This window comes from Polyergus mexicanus, unplaced genomic scaffold (assembly GCF_030449975.1).
Source record: "Polyergus mexicanus isolate NDT 795.1 unplaced genomic scaffold, iyPolMexi1.0 SCAF_15, whole genome shotgun sequence".
NCBI lineage: Eukaryota > Metazoa > Arthropoda > Insecta > Hymenoptera > Formicidae > Polyergus > Polyergus mexicanus.
Window position 1 is genome coordinate 4,377,930 of NW_027223335.1, and position 18,850 is coordinate 4,396,779.

Sequence of the window (18,850 nt, forward strand, 5' to 3'; positions counted from 1 at the left end):
ATCAATTTTCGTACAGATACGCCCTTGGTAATTGGTAAAATGGCCGATGGAGAAAATGTATCGCGGGGAACGGGGGGAGGGGGAGGGGGAAAAGGGTCCGGTCCCCGTAGCGCAGGAAAGGGCGAGAGAGGACGAAGCTTGCACGGCGAGCGAGGGGCCTCTCGCTCGGTGAAGGGGAGGACGGGTGAGGCAGAAGACGGTAGAGAGAAGTGACTCCCACCCAGGCGCGGGTAGGCGCAACATCAAAGGGAACCGACTTCTCGTTCGCGAGGTGAAGAACCGGCCATCTCCGGGCCACACACGAATTGCTTTATATACTTACTTTACGTTCTGTACCACTAAAGTGCGTAATACCTTTTCGGTGAGCCGCACCGCACCGCACCGCACCGCACCGCGCCGCACCGCGTGGCGGTGGAAACGCACACGCGGGATTACGCAAATTTCGTCTACCAACAAGAGTGATTAAAATATTTTCGGTATCTTTTATCTCGTGCTTTTTCTGTTTATCCTCTATGCCTTTATGCTTTTGATCCTTTTGCATCATAGGAAAGAGAGAGAAGTCTTTAGCTTAATTTATGCCACTTATTCACTTATTATCAATATATTGCATTGTAAAAGGTTATATCGTTGCAGTCTTGAAAAAATATGCATTTATTTAAAATTGATAATAAAAACATCTTTCAAAATTAATTCTCAAAAGTCATGACTTTCTAAATTCTTAAGGATTAAAACCTTCAAATTATCTTTTATTTCTCGCTAATCTTTTTATTTCCTTTACATAATGTTTTCTTAACTTTTAATTATTTTAAAAGAAAACTAAACAATTTTATTTTAAACAAATTGTTTGATATTTTTATTAAACTTTTGATATACCAGAAATAGAGAGAGAGAGAGAGAGAGAGAGAGAGAGAGAGAGAGGGGGGGAGAATAGTTATTTTTAAATCGGTATTTTTAAAATTTTTTTCATACTAAAAAAATCTATAGAAAACTTGCAGAGAGAAATCTCTTAGTTCTAAAATTGCAATTATATTAATTCATGACTATATTGATCTTCCAAGCAAACTTTAATCAGCATCATGCTAATGTATTGATGACGCAATAACCGTCCGCAAAAAAGTTAAAAATACATCGAAGGCTTTAATTTATTTACGTACAAAGTTTGCAGCTACTTCAACAACATAACAATAATTGTGATTCGTTCATTTTCAATTCGATTAGATTATTATTAAATTATTTGTCATCGCTAACTCGTTGCAGTCAAAAAACCGATATTTTATGTTAATTTTCGAATGACAATTGTCCAGGCTCTAACTGGAGTACTTCTATAGAAAATTATATACGTATATATAAAGGAGAGAGAGCGCGTTGCGGCGCCACAACAGCTCGCCGTTCCGGCTTCCATGCCATTCGTATGCCGAGTATCAAGTCATCAGCGACTATTCAGACACGACTATTCGTCCAACGACGAATCGCATTCTACGGGCGTGACGAATCCATACGGGATCCTTCATTCCCGGTCGAGTTTTAAGAGGTCACACGACGCGCGCGCCAGGATGGGCGCGGTCCCAAATGTCATTACGATCAAACGAACAGCCGGGGCCCCGTGCGAGGTGTGTCAAATTATACGACACGGGACGAGGTAGGCGCGAGCGGGGATGGAAAATTGATGGAACTGACAAGCCGCTTTTCAAAGAGATCACTTTTACTTCCCTACGCGCACGGGGCACCAGTTCGACATTTCACGAAAATCCACAACGTCGCTCGGCTCTTGGATGGCCGCGGGGAACCCTCGGCTTTTTCCCCTCCGGGTCGAGAGATTGGGGGAAAGATGGTTAGTGAAACTGATTCGAGTTAAATGGAGCCTAAATGGTACTCGAATTGACTGCTAGAGCCGTGCCGCGCTTTTGTGTAAAACGACATCGGCGAGATGTTTCGTAACCACCGTGAAGCTAGCTCGACCGCTTGAATGATCTCGAGCGGTCACGAGTTTTAGAGAACTTGAAAGATGGAAAAATTTGCCTCAAGGAAAATTCATCTAATTTAATATCTTTCTTATTAAAATTAAATATTATTTCAGAGTTGTATGGGGTAAAACTAAATAAAAGTTAATTTTTTTTTTAAATTCGCAAAAATTATCATGTATATAATATTTCAAATACAGGAGTATATGAGAATACAAATACGATATGTAAATATATCGCAATTATTAACTTTGTTGCTATAATAATTTTTAATCGATGCTTCATCTATATTTTTTGTTTCTTGTCAATATGAAAGAAGCTAATGTAGAGCTTGCCTTGTTGGAGTATGAAAGAAGCAAATATAAAGCTTGAATTATCGGAGTCTTCAAAAGTCAAATTGGACTCTGGATTTTCCACGCACGCGTATGGAATTTCCCAAACAACTTTTTATCGCGCAGTCAATAGAAGCAAGGTGCAGCGCAATTAAATTCAAGTTCGAAGGTCGGGGACCGTTCCGAGCGTGCGTGCGAGACGCTATCGAGGTTAGTGTTTTCGACATGCACGAGAATGACAATAGCAATAGGCGATTCGAATAGGCTGTAATAAACCCTCCTTCGTACGGCCTAGCATTATGCTAAGCAAAAATAGACTCACGAAGCACTTGGAAGCAGCTCTAAAAGTTTCTTATCGGCTGACCCCGCAAGGCTATGCACGATGGCAGTCGTTTGTTAGATTCTAAACCATGACACTATCGCTATGATTTTAAATAACAAATATGGCCGAGATGCGTAAAACAGCATTCTCGTTGCAAGACGATAAAATATTTAACGATGCATAATCATTGAAACCGTCGACAACACCAACTTTTAACGCTTCAGAAAACAAAGCTCTGATTTTAAATAATCCTTAAACAAATATAATTCTAAAAAAAAAAAAAAAAAAAAAATCATCTCGAAAAGATATCGCAGAGAATAATCCAAATTTTTTTGATGTATTATATTTTTAAATGGACATTTCCTTAATTAAAGGCAACTTGATTGAGCGATTTTACTACTCATTCTCTAACTTTTAAAATAGTAGTATAATAATATATTGATAATATTATAAGAAAATATTATTTATTATACGTTGTTTTAAGTCTTACATATACATATGTCAAAATTGCGATAAAATAGATTTTATCTTATATTTTTATAAAAATCGTTATTCTGATTTGCCGATAATTCGAAAATTATACATACTTCGATGTCGTTATTAAAGAAAAAAAATCGATATATTGAGATATGTATCGTGGTACGTATTGAGATATATTGTGGCGCGTATCGACAATAGCGTTCTAATCTTGAAGGGATTTGAAATGGCACAAACGATTGTGATGAAAGTACCTTTCCCATATGTATTACGGAAAGTGCCGACTCGAAACAACGATACGCCCGAGGCTTCGACGAACGGCTCTGCGAAGTGCTCTTCGATACTAAGCGCGGTTCACCGCGCGCTCGATGCACGGTCGCCGTACAACGTCGTCATAAATTGCTTATGTATTTCCTGTCGCGGTTACCGGCGCATTTTCAGACAAGGCAGTTGCAACCGAGCCAGCATGGCGACGCGTATGGCGATCTCGCTAATCGATCCCGAGTCGCATAGGATATGCGAAATTACCCTTTCAACGGAGGATGCTCGTAAAGACGGGCGATAAATATTTTTTTAGAGACCAACCGCTCGCATGCGTGAGTCTCTCTTATATGAGGGAACTTACGTCGGGAGCGTGGCAGCTCCTTCCGCCGCAACATTTAATTAATCTTGCATATCACCGATTATGCGCGATCCGGGGCAAGCTGCGATGCGATTGGATCGACAAACTTGAATTCTTCCGCCTGATTTTTAGACATTCAAACTAGAAAATTGCATATTCGCTTTAATACCTAACTACTCGAGCAGTCGCGTGAATTTTCATTTACGATCTAATAAACGCGAATGCGCATCGAGAGTAGAAACCTCTCTGTGAGTGGAATCTGAATAAAGATCTAAAAATATGCCATAATATTACGAGGCTGAAAATACACTTAGTAACGCGGTTGCCCTTTTTCGCGCGGATCGAATACATGTCCGATATCAAGATCCTGAAAAGATTAACTTAATCGAATTCAAGTATCACGCCATAATAAGTAACCGCTCTCGCAAAAGCGGATCGAGACAGTTGGATCGCGCCTCGGAGAGGGAACGGATTACCCCCGCACATCACCCGCCACCCGCCACACCGAGAGCCCTGCAACGACTTACCCGGCCGCGGCGGATCTGTCGTGCGGTCGTATTGATGTGATAAATAAATTATTGACTGTGTGGTTTGCCGAGCTCTTCCTCACGGACGGTATCCGCTCCTTCTCTCTCACCGCGAGCGAAATAAGATATTCCATCACGGTGAGTTACATAAATCTCCTCATTCAATGGGCCTAATTATTGCCGGAGGGTCGCCGAGCCGAGGGGACAGATCGCTCGCTCTTCCGGGGACTTATTGTCAGTCTAGTTTAGGGCAGGTCCGCCGCGCGAAGGGCGTGTATGTACCCTTAAGGGCATCACCCCTCCCCTCTTACTCATTCCTGTGCCCCCCCCCCCCCCATGTAGAGATGCTCGTCGTAACGACGCGCGTTCCTCGACAATGACTACCCAGAAGAACCAAGTAGCTCTCGCGCACGCCCCTAATCGAAAACACTATCATGTTAATACGTCGCTGCGAGCGCTCTTGCATAATAATTTTTTTGTATTTTTTTTTTCTTCCCTTGATACATGCTATCAGCGTAGAGTCTAGCGTTATATTCTGAGATCAAAATGCAAGCGGCTTCTATTTCAGATATTTTAATGAACAATTGATTACATCAATCTTTTTGTCACGTATAAAATCTTTACGACACAAACATCTTCGGCAAAGATATGCGTTTATTGATTTGCATAATATTGTATTTTACATTTATAGCGGCAAGATATTTATATCGTGAAGACTAATGTTATCAGAATTGTATCAGTTATATCGCTCAAACGTCAGATAAATAAAAGAGCGTGCGTTGTTTATCAAGATGAAATGGGGAAAGAGCGTAGATTCATATAACGTACATTTAACATGATGTGCGATAAAATAATAATAATAATAATAATAAAAATAGTAAGAATTTGGAAAATATATCAATGAGGATCGAATGTAACAGGTTTATCGCGATCGCGACAAGATGGCAAACGCCACGGTGTGCGAAATCGTCAGCATCGCGGCAAGATTGGCGATAGACAGGATGGAGAGAAACGCTTCGTCGTCCGAGTATCGCGAATCGATCGGACTCGGAGTTACGCCTCGCAAATGAATGCCTCCGGAGGGCCGAAGGAAGGCCTCGTCGTCATCAGTGCGCCACAATGTTACTAGGCAAAAGACGGGCGTTCGCGAGCATCGAACAGTTTCCGATTCGTCCGTTCGATGGACCGTCGTCGAGCCCACCCGTAGATATAAAGTAGACAAAGTAGGCAAGCGTGTCTAACGTTTATCTAGTCGACAGATGAAGCGAGTCTCGCTCTCTGAAAATAAAAAGAGCACAGATATTCGGGGGACACCCTTGTAACAACACTCGTCGATTTGACATTTACATAGTCACGAGCCCAAGCGATTTGTCGCGCACAGGTCGGTCCTGCGAGCGGACAAAAACCAAAGGAAATCGGCACAGAAAAGCTCCGATAGACTCGTCCGATTCTCAGACGAGTGAAAGAGCGTTGATTGCTATGTGAATAGTCGGATCGATGGCAGTATATTCATGCTTGTCCGTTAGCGGGTTCGAATTAATGTACGGAAGCGAATTGGTAACGATATTTCTTATCCACAGAAAATACAAATAAATTATTTATGGAAATATAGGAAATTATTTTCTGCCTTTTTACGTAATTTATTCTAAAAAGATTATAGCGTGAATTTATATATATTTATATTCTCAAAATGGTAAATTTGAAAATGTTAAGCCCCTTTGTTAAATGTAATTATTTATATTTAATCGCTGTGTAAACGAAAAATAATATTTTATCTAAACGGAGGAGCTTATATTGTAGAAAGATTATATTTAATATATTTGATATCGTGTACACTGAGCTTTATATCTCGTATTTCAAGATTGAACTCGTAAACTGAGGAAACTGCTCTTATCGATCCTAATGCTACTAGCCGATAAAATTTTGCAGTATCTGTGACGAAGGCGACATTCAATTTGTCACCACCCTAGCTGTTCTTCCATCAGACGTTCTTAGGTTACATCGAATCACTTCCGGACGATGAAGCACAACCCCTCCATTCTCCCTCGCTTTTTTCTACTAGTAGCAAGAAACCCAGACTAAGAGACACTCGCCCTTTCAATAACCAATATTATCTCTACTATCTATTATTCAATATTGAAGCAAAAGATGAAAAGTGTGAAATAAACACGAAATTAAAAATGAACGAGCTGCGTAAAATATCAAGATTGTAATTATGTATATTTGCGTTAAAGACAAGACTAATTTATTTATTTAAAATATTTACAAAAAAATTTACTTAAAAATCTCTACAGTTAAGTGATGTATGATATTAACAACACTCGATGTTAAAGTTAAAAATATATCAATCTTTTCAGAATAAATCATCTAAGCGGATAATAATTTATTCAAAATTTAAAATTTCGTACATGTAAGAGATTATCGCATCGTTAATGAGAGGTAGCGAACATATCAAATCACCTCTATTAAGCTAGCAGGACCAAATCAGCAGAATCAAACTGGACCTATCAGATTATTTAGTACCCATTTTGTACTAATTTGTACCAATAATAATAATTTTGTACCTCGTGCCATTTTCAAAAAAACCGTGGCGATGCTACCATCAAATTAAGCTAGCAGGACCAAACTAAAACAAAACAAAAAAATAAAAATAAGACCAGAAATAGAAAGGGATGAATTTGTACTAATTTGTACCACCCAAATAAACTCAATATATTTAGCCCTTATGCTTAAAACAACCCCCAATTGAATTTAGCCCTATTAAGCTCAAGAGTAAAGTACTCTTTCCAATCAGCAGAATCAATCGCTACTTACACACTGGACGCGGCATAATTTGTACCGCCAAAATGTGAAGTTTCAAATTTTGTACCCCCGCCGTTCCTTCGAAAACTACCCCCGACCCATCTCAGTCTCAAGAGTAAAATACCTATCGCCACGAGCAGAATCAATCGTTACTTGTACACACAACGCGACATAATTCGTACCATCAAAATCTAAAGTTTCAGATTTTGTACCCTGTTTTTTTTTTATTATGTTTTTCAGTAATGAATTTATTCTAAATTTTTTTAATGATTCTACGTATAAAGGTATTGAAATAAACATACGTACTTGCATGTATACGGGTATGCATGAGGATGTGTATGTATGTGTTTGTGAACGAAAAACTACATGAAAAACACAATAAAAAAAAAAACGGGGTACAAAATCTGAAACTTTAGATTTTGATGGTACGAATTATGTCGCGTTGTGTGTACAAGTAGTGATTGATTCTGCTCGTCGCGAAGGGTATTTTACTTTTGAGACAGATAGAAGTCGGGGGTAGTTTTCGAAGGAACGGCGGGGGTACAAAATTTGAAACTTCACATTTTGGCGGTACAAATTATGCCGCGTCCAGTGTGTAAGTAGCGATTGATTCTGCTGATTGGAAAGAGTACTTTACTCTTGAGCTTAATTGGGCTAAATTCAATTGGGGGTTGTTTTAAGCATAAGGGCTAAATATATTGAGTTTATTTGGGTGGTACAAATTAGTACAAATTCAGCCCTTTCTATTTCTGGTCTTATTTTTATTTTTTTGTTTTGTTTTAGTTTGGTCCTGCTAGCTTAATTTGATGGTAGCAGCGCCACGGTTTTTTTGAAAATGGCACAAGGTACAAAATTATTATTATTGGTACAAATTAGTACAAAATGGGTACTAAATAATCTGATAGGTCCAGTTTGATTCTGCTGATTTGGTCCTGCTAGCTTAATAGAGGTTATCAAATCGCAAAGTTAAAGAATTGCCGTCACGGCACTTTACACAATAATACTAATTAGCTAGATTTTAATGTATATCGGTCTACCCGGAAGGAAAGAGACTAGGAAATATGCGACATTCACGCGAAGCATTATTTCGTCGGGTTTATGTAAATCTTTTTTTTTTTGTACGAGAGCGCACTAAGAAAGATAGAGAGAGGATCGAGAGATCACACCGATGTATTGTATTTGTCTCCCATTCGATTCACACGGTCGTGCCGCAATCATGTTCGTTCTACGATGGTCGCGTGCCTAATAAGTGATGCTTTGGAGCTCCGTCACCTTCGCGAAGGTTAACAAAGCCGAGTCGTTTGTTCGATTGGTCGCGGCCACTCAGCCGTATTGTTCGGCCGTTCAAAGACCGCTGGTCATCTCGAGGTATTTACCTCGACAGCCAGAAAACCTAGGATCATTCGCTAGCGCCTTCGATCCTCATTTTCTAGTAAATTTGTACAGACAAAGATCTCTTCTCTACCATTCTTGACCATTTCGTTAAATACAATGTGAATCGTGGGTTTCACAATACGCGATAATAATCGAAATTATAAATTACAAAACAATACAGGTTTATTTTTACAAAACTTTGAATGATCCATTAGTATTATTTTAATTTGGTTTCTAATAATTTCTTTCGAAGAGACGACAGTTGGTAAAATACATACAACATAATTGTAAATGAGAAAAATTAAAAATCTTTGTGTTATAATGTTTAATACACAAATTTTTTTTGCCATTTATTTTATTCTCTCGTTATTCAAAAAATAAATTATATTTGAAAAAAGAAACAGCATAACGGACTAGAGATATAACGTCCGACTCTTTAAAAATTAAATACAAGAAAAACAATATATTTCACTAAAATGAATCATAGCTAGATTTGCGCTCCCCTTCCCTTTCGTTTTTTCAATATTTTGTATAAGAAAACATGGGAGAAAGAGGGGGACGGGGGGAGGGGGGGAGGGGAGGATGAAAAGCTACGCGTACGCGTTTCGCGAGAGCGTGAAAATTTCGGTGCTTTATCTTTATCGTATCTTCGGCGCAAGCGAGCGAGCGAGCGAACAAAGCAACGGCGGAAGAAAAGAGGGAGGAAAAATCCCTCGCGATATAAATCGATTCGCGGGGCGAACGTCAAAGGGCCGCTCGACCAATCGGTTGGCAGATGAGGCGGTGCTTGAACAGTAACGTGTCGTTCCAAGAGAACAGAACCATGCCGCGCCGAGGGAGAAGCCGAAAGCGCGATAAGGAAAGTAGAATTGCCGCGTTCGTGGAAGGGGTAGAAAAGCAGCGGGCATGGGCGAACGATGGGCGGTCGTTCTGGGTAGGGTACGTGATGGGTTGCAGCGAGTGGGGGAGATCAACACACACGCCACCGAGCCACACGAGGTACATCGCGGATTGCGAAGAATGGGGAAGGCTGGCTGGCTGGCTGGCTGGCTGGCTGCCCGTGCACCACGTTGTGCCTTCCTCGTCTTCGGTGACCTGTCCCGAACTCTCGTCAATTACGACTAAATACAGGTATCGCGGTCTAATATAAAAGATACAGCGACGTCGGGATGGGACCGATGATAGCGGTGCCGGAGACTTATTCTTAGGCGATCAAAGGCACTCTGTGCTTTTAGTTACGTTGCATCCCGACTATCTCGGGATTGATTCAACATTGATTCAACTCGTCTTATTGTTAGTATATTATAGAAATGAAGGAATTGTATCTGCATATTATTTATATATGTAAATGTATCAACACACAAACAAATAAACTGGAAACTTCAGGTAGCTTTCGGACGAATTAGCGCTGTATTTATATAGGGGACCCATACGTTCGTATCTGTATTTAACGTGTATTTGATGATGTCCTTGTTTGAATGTTACTTATCTCGTATTAGGATTCCGTTCAACACAGATATATAAAACTCGTTTTGGATGAGTACACGGTATACGCTGCACGAAAAACATTTCACGGATTAAAAATTTATTTTGAAATCTAAAAGACGCATCGCGAAACTGAGGGCTTTCGTATTTTGAATGAACTATTATATTTGACGATAAAGTCTGCGATGCAATTCTACAAAACAAACATTTAATTGAAAGTTAGGTGAATAAATGATGAATGTTATCTCTTTTTCATTACTTACTAAATATGAGAAAGTTATCATCTAATATTTTAAGAAGGTAAAGTGCTGTTCATTTTATACATTGAAAAAGATGTTCATTTTATATGTGAACTTTCTGTGTGGCCAAAGGGGAGAAGATAGATAGATATATCCTTAGAAATAGCTAATGTGGTGTGAAACACGATTAAATTAGATCGGGCGATAGATAATTTTCATTAATATTGAATATATTTTTTTGAAAGATAAACGCGATCTGTTCTAGCAATGCAAAGTGTGGGAAATATTGAAGTTGTCAGTGAGTTGGCATGAAATTAAACATGCATTTATAAATGCATATTTCATAATAAATTTTCATCGACTTATCTGACATTTGATAAACAAATACATCGTAAAATCTCTGCAAGATTTCCGATAAAATTAGTTTGAGAAGTGGGTAGACTCCGCCATCCGATTTCAATAACGTATGCAATGGACCTCTTGACATTCTGGCAAATGTCACTAATTTTTACGAGAGAAAGTCAAGCCGCGCGCGCGCGCGCGCGCGTTTTAAAGAGCTCTTGACTGCGTTGAATCCTTGTTAATTGCACATTGCATGTACAATTAATTTTACAAGTTAATATATATTATCTTGATGCTATTTTATTTTCCAAAAGTATAAATAATTTTTTAAGTGTAAGTAAAAATAAATTGCAAAGTTACTATCACAAATTTAAAATTATGAGAATAAAGAGAGTGATAATATTAAATACATCACTTATGTAACATTGAACTTAATTTAAAAAATGACAATTATATGTCTACATAAAAAAAAAAGAAAAGAGGAAAAAATATTGTTTCGGATGTCGCGAATCAATTTCAATAAAAATTTCAAATGTGTCATCTCGTTACGATGTAGAAAGCAAGCTACTTTTTATCGCTCCGCAAAGTGCGTCTCACAAGCGAACGCGACGTGTGAAGAAAGAAATTATCAATCGAAAAGACCGATCTTTCTTTGTAAAAAATGTCTTAATGTAATCCGCGTTCGCGTGTGGCCCAGGAATGACGATACTGATGCGGCCGATAGAAGCAATCAAGCGAGACGAGAAAAGGAAACGAGAGCGGAGGCAGAGGAGGAGGACGGAGAAAGAGAAGCGTAAATTTTCGAAAAAAATTCTCATTGATGGATAGTTTATCGCTTCCCTGTTCTACCAATGATTCCTTCCCTAAATCCTTCTCCCTTTCGCTTCTCTCGTCTTCGGTCGGACACACACACATGCACTCACACACACACCATCTCTCCTCTTTTACTGCACGAGGGTGCCCCCTCCAAGCTTTCCTGGACAACAGAGCCTACCTAAATATCGGGGGATCATGCTAAACGGCGGCAGATCAAAGGGACCGACAGAATCCGGTGGCGAGCTATCATAATAATTAGGCTCGCTCGCGCCTCTTTGTATCGGGATAGAAAAGCCGACGTGGAAGGCCGAGAAGAAGAAGCGAGGACGCAGAAGAAGAGGAAGAAAAAGGGCTGCGGACGGACTCCGGTTGGTCGAACTGACCGGGAAGAACGGTCGGCATCGCTCCTGCCCGCTAAATTGAACCTAAGGGGACTCTAAAAAGATTTTACCGATTTCGGTGAATGAGAGATTGCTTGCGTTCCTCGCAATCAACGTACTCCGAAACCGCCGGGTTTCACGCCGCGGTTGATCGATTCGATAAATGATTCTCGATAATTCTTTAATCGTCGAAGCGATACTAATGCGCGCGTGTGTAATGTGTCGTATATTAGATATTAAATACAAAATGTCCGCGAAATAAATGAACGGTTCTCTCATACATTCAAAGTCGATTTTTCGTAGACAAAGTATCGGGACATCAATCCCGTTTTGTGTCATGAGTGATTGATAACTAATATCAGTACGGTTGTTTGCGAAACGTAAAGTCTTATTTTTTTTATACATTTTCAAGTGTGTGTGTGTGTGTGTGTGGACTTTCTTTTAGAGAAACTTCAATCTCTGAAGCTTCTAATCATCGAGATATTTAATACTAAAAATTGATGAAAGAATATTTTATTTTGCGCTGCCCGTATTTATTTTTCGAAAACATTCTATAAAGTATGATGGCGGAATTAAATTTGTTTCCCATCGATAAAACCCATTTCAAAGAAGGATTCATAATTGTCAATGAAATTGAAAGATAAGATAGCGCAGCATATATGTGGGGAAAAAATGTTCTCCCTCTCTCTCTCCTTTCCTCTCCTTTTCGAAGTATCATATACCGCGAAAAATTCAATTTATTTTGCATGAAATTTATTTCTCAAGTTCCCTTGTTCGTATCAATGTTCAATCTTAAAAACACTATTACACAAAAGTCATATCAATCTTGCGCGATAGTTGCGTCTTCGCTGAGGCAATTCTACCTCCGCACATGTCGCATTTACGCAGCGTATATATATTTTTCAGCTCTATGCCACTTGCAATGAAATAATGATTATTAATCCGCGACAATCTAGATAGGCAGGATGTCGGTAGGATTAGATTACACGTTGTGCGCGCAATCGCGCACAATTTACTATCGTCGTATACGTTAAGCGCGGTAAATTGCTTAGCGCGATTTATTACAATTATCGGTAGTCATATGACAGACTCGCGAAAACCGCTTCTGTGAAATTTCGAAGGCACGAAAGCGACTCGTCGCTCGGTGAAAGCGAGTTGTGTTCCTCAGTTGTTATATAAATTCATTGCATTTGCATCAGAAATCGATAGGTAATATCGATTCATAATGTAGAGAAATAGCAGAAATTTCTACTATATGTCACTATACGTATATGTCAATGAACATGACACGCGGACGACTAACATCAATTTTCATTCGACTTTTGCTATACGTTTCTTTCGTATAATAATGATGACCATTAATTCTCACCCAACAATAAGTAAATGAAAATTTTCTGAACGTTTCTTTGCTAATGTAGAATTGATTTATATGTTAACAATGGTTATTTAATTTATACCGAATATTAATTTCCTCAAATGAGATCTAATAATGTGTTATTTTCTTAAATATAATACGCAATTAATATCTAATAAAATTGAAATCTAAATTAAGAAATTAACAAACTTTTTCTAACGCTTTCTTTCAGTTCTTATTGTCGATGAAAATTGAAAATCTTGGAAATACAGTAAAACACATGGCATAAAGTAGATAATGTAACCGGTCCGTCGGAAGCATCCGGTGCGATTCCATCGGCTAAAAAAACCGCATAAAAAGGACAAAAATGACATACGCCCTACAGAATTCAATACAGTCTTCCTCTCTGCTCCCTTTAAATCCTTTGAGTCCGTTCAATGGGAGCATATATATCTGTTCTTTATTCATCAATTCGTACAAAAGATCGTCACGATAATGAGCAACAGTTCGATGAACAGATTTGATGCAAACATTTTTGTAGCTTGTCTTCAAACTTCAATTATCCATACGAATTCTACAGAAAATTTACAAAATTATTCTTATTCGCAATCATATATTCATTATTTAAAATTTCATCAATTACTAGAAATTTCTTATAAACTCTTATAATTCTAATTTTTCTTATAATTTTTATCGATAATATTTTTTTTTTTTTTTTTTTTTTCCTAAATGAAAGCGAAACTACAATATGATTTTAATTTCATACATAAAATAATTGGAGTTCCAGTATATCCAAGAGGTATATTTCGCAACAAAATCAATCAGAAGAGAGATAATTGAAATAATTAAGGAAGAATACCGTGTAATTAATTTACTTTTCGCGTGTGAAAGTCTTCAATTTGCAGAATTTAATATCTATGACAGAAGAGTAATAAAACCGAGCGAGATGTCAAGACATTGGCTGTTAGTTGTCGACGAGATTGCCGCAATTATATTTAAATCGATTCTCGAATCTGACTGTAGATAATAGTTGCATATAATAGTTGCGATACTCTTTTAATATAATTCTTACGAGCCGGCAATCTTCCGCGCTATTATCGACACAGCCATGAATCCATATTCCTTGACAATTTCGGTTATATTCGATTAACAATCTCCGATTCGCTAAAGATTATTTGAATTAATCTCTGATAATTGATTTTCAAATCTTTGAAAATCGATACATATTACAGAGATCAATACATATCATAGATTATAAAAAAAAATTTCTCTATCATATATATGTGAGAGAGACAGAAACAATATCTTTTTATTTTTAAAATTTTGACAAGGTTGTCGTGTTCATTTTGTAAGTGCAGTCTAAAATAAAAATAATAATAAAAAAAAAAAAAAACAGTATGAAAATATCTCTTCTTTCTCTTGATCATTTTTTACATCGAATTATATTTTATACTTTTTACGCTCAAATAATAGATAAAGTGGAGAAAGACGTAAATAATAATAATGGAAAAAGTAACCGACAAACGCAAATTATAAAGACGTTGCACATAATGCATGACGTATCGTATAATACCACAAAAGACAAGTCCTCAGTTACTCGTATGGAGTATACCGCGCTATCGCACGTATCTTCGTCTCGAAAATCGTTTATCCCGTATCTAGATGTTAGCGGCCGCGTTAACTTTTCGTCCGATAATCCGTTCCCAAGCCCGCTCGCGGCGGAGTCCGAAATCCGTACTCTCCGGGTGGGACGAAATCACGGTGGGCCCTCGTTAGTCGCCCTCGGCATCGTGGAGGGTCAGTCCCGCGTCGTACGAGCGAGAGAACGCGTGCGATACGAGGCGGGAGGCAGGAGGCGAGAGAAAGAGAGACGAGAGGGCGAGAGAGGAGTTAGAGACGGGGGTAGAGCAGAGAGAAGAGAAAGACCAGGACGATGAGGAAGGAAGAACGGTCGCACCGCTGCGCTGCGGGACGTTAAATACGTCTCGTAAAAATTCCATCCCGTAGCGGCGTCATTTTGCCGTGCTCGCTACGTTAGGCGTCATAGGCGGGGTTCAATCTGGCTCGGCCTCTGGGTCCGCCAAAGGGGCACGTCTCTGCAACGGAGGTGGTACCCGGTACCGTGGCAGCGGCTTCGAAATGTGCGGCTGGGTTCGAAGGATTCCACCGCCTTTCTACGCGTGCGCTGAACCGGTCGTGAGGAAAGCGCCTGCCCAACGCCGGCGCCGGGGGATCCCCGTCCACCGTACCATTTCGCGTCACCGGCTTCGACTGGCCTGAGAGAGGAGGCAGGCACCCCGGCTGCCACCTTAGCTCCAAAACTCGTTAGAAACGCCGACGTATTGACGACGTTTCGCGCGCGTATCTCGCTCTCGCAGCGGGATCTCTATCTCCGCAACGCGCTCGGCATCAGAACGCGTCGCGCTGTGTGCCGATGGTTCAGTGAGAATAGCAAACGGGAAGAGAACCGACATCCGGTCGAGCTTCTATTCCCGAGAACAGGTTGTAGTGGAAATTCGAGGAGGAAATTGCTTCGAAGCTCATTCGCGCTATAAAGTTCATGTATAATATTCTAGTGTTTAGTTCAGAAAGAACAACGGTGACAGTGCGCTAGAATGAAGAAGGGAGGCGCGAGCCGATATCTGACGGAATGACATTCGATGAAAATCATTGATCTCGAGGAAAATGATTCGGCGGGAGGTATGAGACGGATCTTCGGATGCTGACGATGAGACTCGCGTGTTGGGTTAAGCGCGATGACGGAGAATACGAGTGCAACATTGACGGATTGTCGATAGCGACGGTGCGGACAGGTTTTGCGCTCTCTTGTCAAGATCCTCAAAGATTCGGACATGTTAGATGAGTGAATGGGATTCGATACGATTGTGCGGTAAACCTCGTGAACAGTTTTCGAAGACAAAAGTGCGCGTTGAAAGAATGCATGGTGTTTGAAGAGTTAAACCTGTCGCGACCTCGACTGACTGTCAAAAGTCAGGCAGGCGAGTGTCCCGAGCGATTTTGCTTTTTAAGTTAGCTCGCTCCACCATTCGCGCGGCATGTGCACCACGGAGATGACGGAATCGTACACGATGTCGCCGTCGACGACGGTATCTTCCAGCGCCGCAACGCCTGGCTGCATGAGCGGTTCGCCGGCGCACCGACGGACGTCGTGCAGAAGCTCGCCAGGTCGAGGCGATGTCCAAGACGACGAGGATGAGATCTCCGTAGGCTGTCCTAGCCCGCTGCCACTAGTAGTCGTGACGCCAAACGCGGAAGATGAGCTGCCCTCCTCCAGGGAGGACTACGCCGATCGGCTGAGTCCCAGAAGAACCTACGGGCGAGATTCGATGACGGAGGACGAAGAGAGGGATTATTCTCGTAACGGAGAATACAGGATGTCAAACGGACGAACCGGTGGCAGGACTCGCGAGAGCGGTGATTCGGTTACAACGCTCAGAGACGACGAGGAAGATGAAGAAGAAGAAGAAGAAGAAGAAGAAGAAGAAGAAGAAGAAGAGATAGACAGCAGGACAGGCAGCAATGGTGCGACAACCGCCGGCACGACCGACGATTATTTCAAACCGCTGAAACGTCTGAAGATGGTGCAGGTGCAACATTCGGATGAAGAAGACGAAAGAGAACGGGAATCCAACGATCGTGGGGTGAAATCCTTCAGTATCCTCGACATCTTGTCGCATCGGCCAAAAGCGAAGATTGTCCGTCCCTGGGACACGGTGGACTCTGGCCTCAGCCATCAGCATCGTCATCATCTTCAGCAGCATCAACATCATCAACACCATCTGCACCATCGTCATCATCACAGTAGTCATCCGAGTCACGCGGCCGGACCTCGGGATCTCTCGCTGATGGGTATGTCACTCGCATCCATGTCCGGCTCCATTAGCGAGCCGCCTCTCAGCAGCTCCTCGTCGTCCGGAAGGAGCTCCGTGTCGGATTCCGGTAGCCCGGACCCGCTCGCCCATCATCACCATCATCATGCCGCGCTTCATCACGCGGCCATTCATCCCGGTCTGCATCACCCGGCGCTCCAGCAGCCGCAACAACAGCAGCAGCATCAGCAGTTCAAGAGGAAAACGTCGCAACAGCACGGCCAAAACGGCAAGCGAACTACAGGACAAGGCAGTCCCTTGGACGCGCTCTTCCAAATGACTAGCAAGACCTTCGATGCGGGCGAGCATAGTCAGGGTAAGCGCACAAAATTTTTCAGTATTCTCGAATTTACTACGGACTTGTTTGCGATTGAACTGACGTGTTTTGGAAATACGATTATTTTCTCGCTTATTGATAGAGAAAATTTTGGGAGAAGATATCACACAAATTGAGACATTATCAACACGCGTATCTAATTATTAATGATTGTTGAGATGTATTGTAGATATCTTAATATCTCATCGGAAAAAGGAAGAACGGGAGGGGGAAGGAAGGATCTTATTTATATAAACGAAATTCTGAATGAAAAGTTCTGATTGTGATTTATTTATGCATTTTGTTTAATTATTAATGTAAATTTTTGTAAAATTAATTGATTTAATCAATCTAAATAATTTAACATCTGAATCGAAATGCTACATTCTTTTTCATTCGTATAAATTGCATTTATTATATAATTGCATTTTATTATATTACAATGTATGGGACAAAAATTCTTATAAAAAGGAATGTTTCGGATCTTCAATTTTATATATTTTTAGCAAAAATAATTGGTCAATTATTTATCGTTACTAATAAATGTAAAATTGCTGAAAGTAACTATCGCATTAAAATCAAAATAAAGAATAATGACTCGCGTAAAGATAAATGTTAAAAAAATCACATGAATCGATGATACTTATTTATTTCATTCATTGATTTTATCCCTAAATACAATAATTTCCGTATAATTTTTAATACGCTACATATAAATGTTTTACCACGAATATGATACGTGAGGCGTACACGCGATTCCAGTCAAGCGACGGCAAGTTTACCTACCGAAAGCGGTAACAGTTTTAAGAAATGCGAATAATCTCATCTTTCATGTTTGCGTTTTTGTTTGATATTTTAATTGCGACGTGCGACACTAAAATTTACGCGCGATTACTAAAATTCCAATCTCTTGCATAAAAGGAATTAATATCAGCTGCGATATAATCAGCATTATATTAAGAAAAGAGATGCGCGTCGTACCTGATACTTGGAATATTCGACTATGCAATTTTATATTGCTTAAAATTCCATCGTTACATAACGCTTACATTTTAACAGACGGGATACGAATACGTGCGCGAAAACGTGGTCGTTTGTAATTGGCGAGCTTAAATATCGGCGATGAATACGGGCTTTAATTTTGATTGATGTTCCGCTCGAGAGTCAGGAAGCGCGCTCTGCCCCCGCCCGCTCAATCCTTTCAAAGGCGGCGCGCTTTATTTTACTTTTTTACAGCCCCCTACGGCCCGACATACGGAACGTTTCAAATTTCGTGGCGCGTTAGGTGTGGCAGGTGCCAAAAATACGAGTCAGCAAAATGTTAATCCGAGTTTGCTCGAATCCTTAAATTCTGCAACTCTTTCAGATCTGTATATGTGCGCGCAGCATCGTAAGAGTGATGACGGATTAATCGCGCGCGAATCATACTCGACGCAATACTCATCTTTCAATATTCATCAGCCACAATCAATGAATATTAATAATATTTTACATGTAAATGTAAACAACAAAAAAGTTGCCATCCGAAGAATACATAAATGCATGAATGCAGACGAGAAAAAAATATAACAAAAACGATTCGATATTAAAATGTAATTTAACATAATTAAA

General features: G+C 40.2%; 1 protein-coding gene and 1 long non-coding RNA gene across 2 annotated transcripts in view; one reads left to right on the plus strand and one right to left on the minus strand.

Moving 5' to 3' along the window:
- LOC138939663 (uncharacterized) overlaps positions 1-18,850 on the minus strand; it is a 173,246-nt gene that overhangs the window by 35,234 nt on the left and 119,162 nt on the right. The window lies entirely within an intron of this gene.
- Positions 15,239-18,850, plus strand: part of LOC138939923 (homeobox protein B-H2) — a 48,690-nt gene continuing 45,078 nt past the window's right edge. Inside the window, exon 1 of the mRNA XM_070308266.1 lies at positions 15,239-17,239. Coding sequence (XP_070164367.1) covers positions 16,090-17,239 — 1,150 coding nt within the window. The 5' untranslated portion in view covers positions 15,239-16,089. The remainder of the gene's footprint in view (positions 17,240-18,850) is intronic.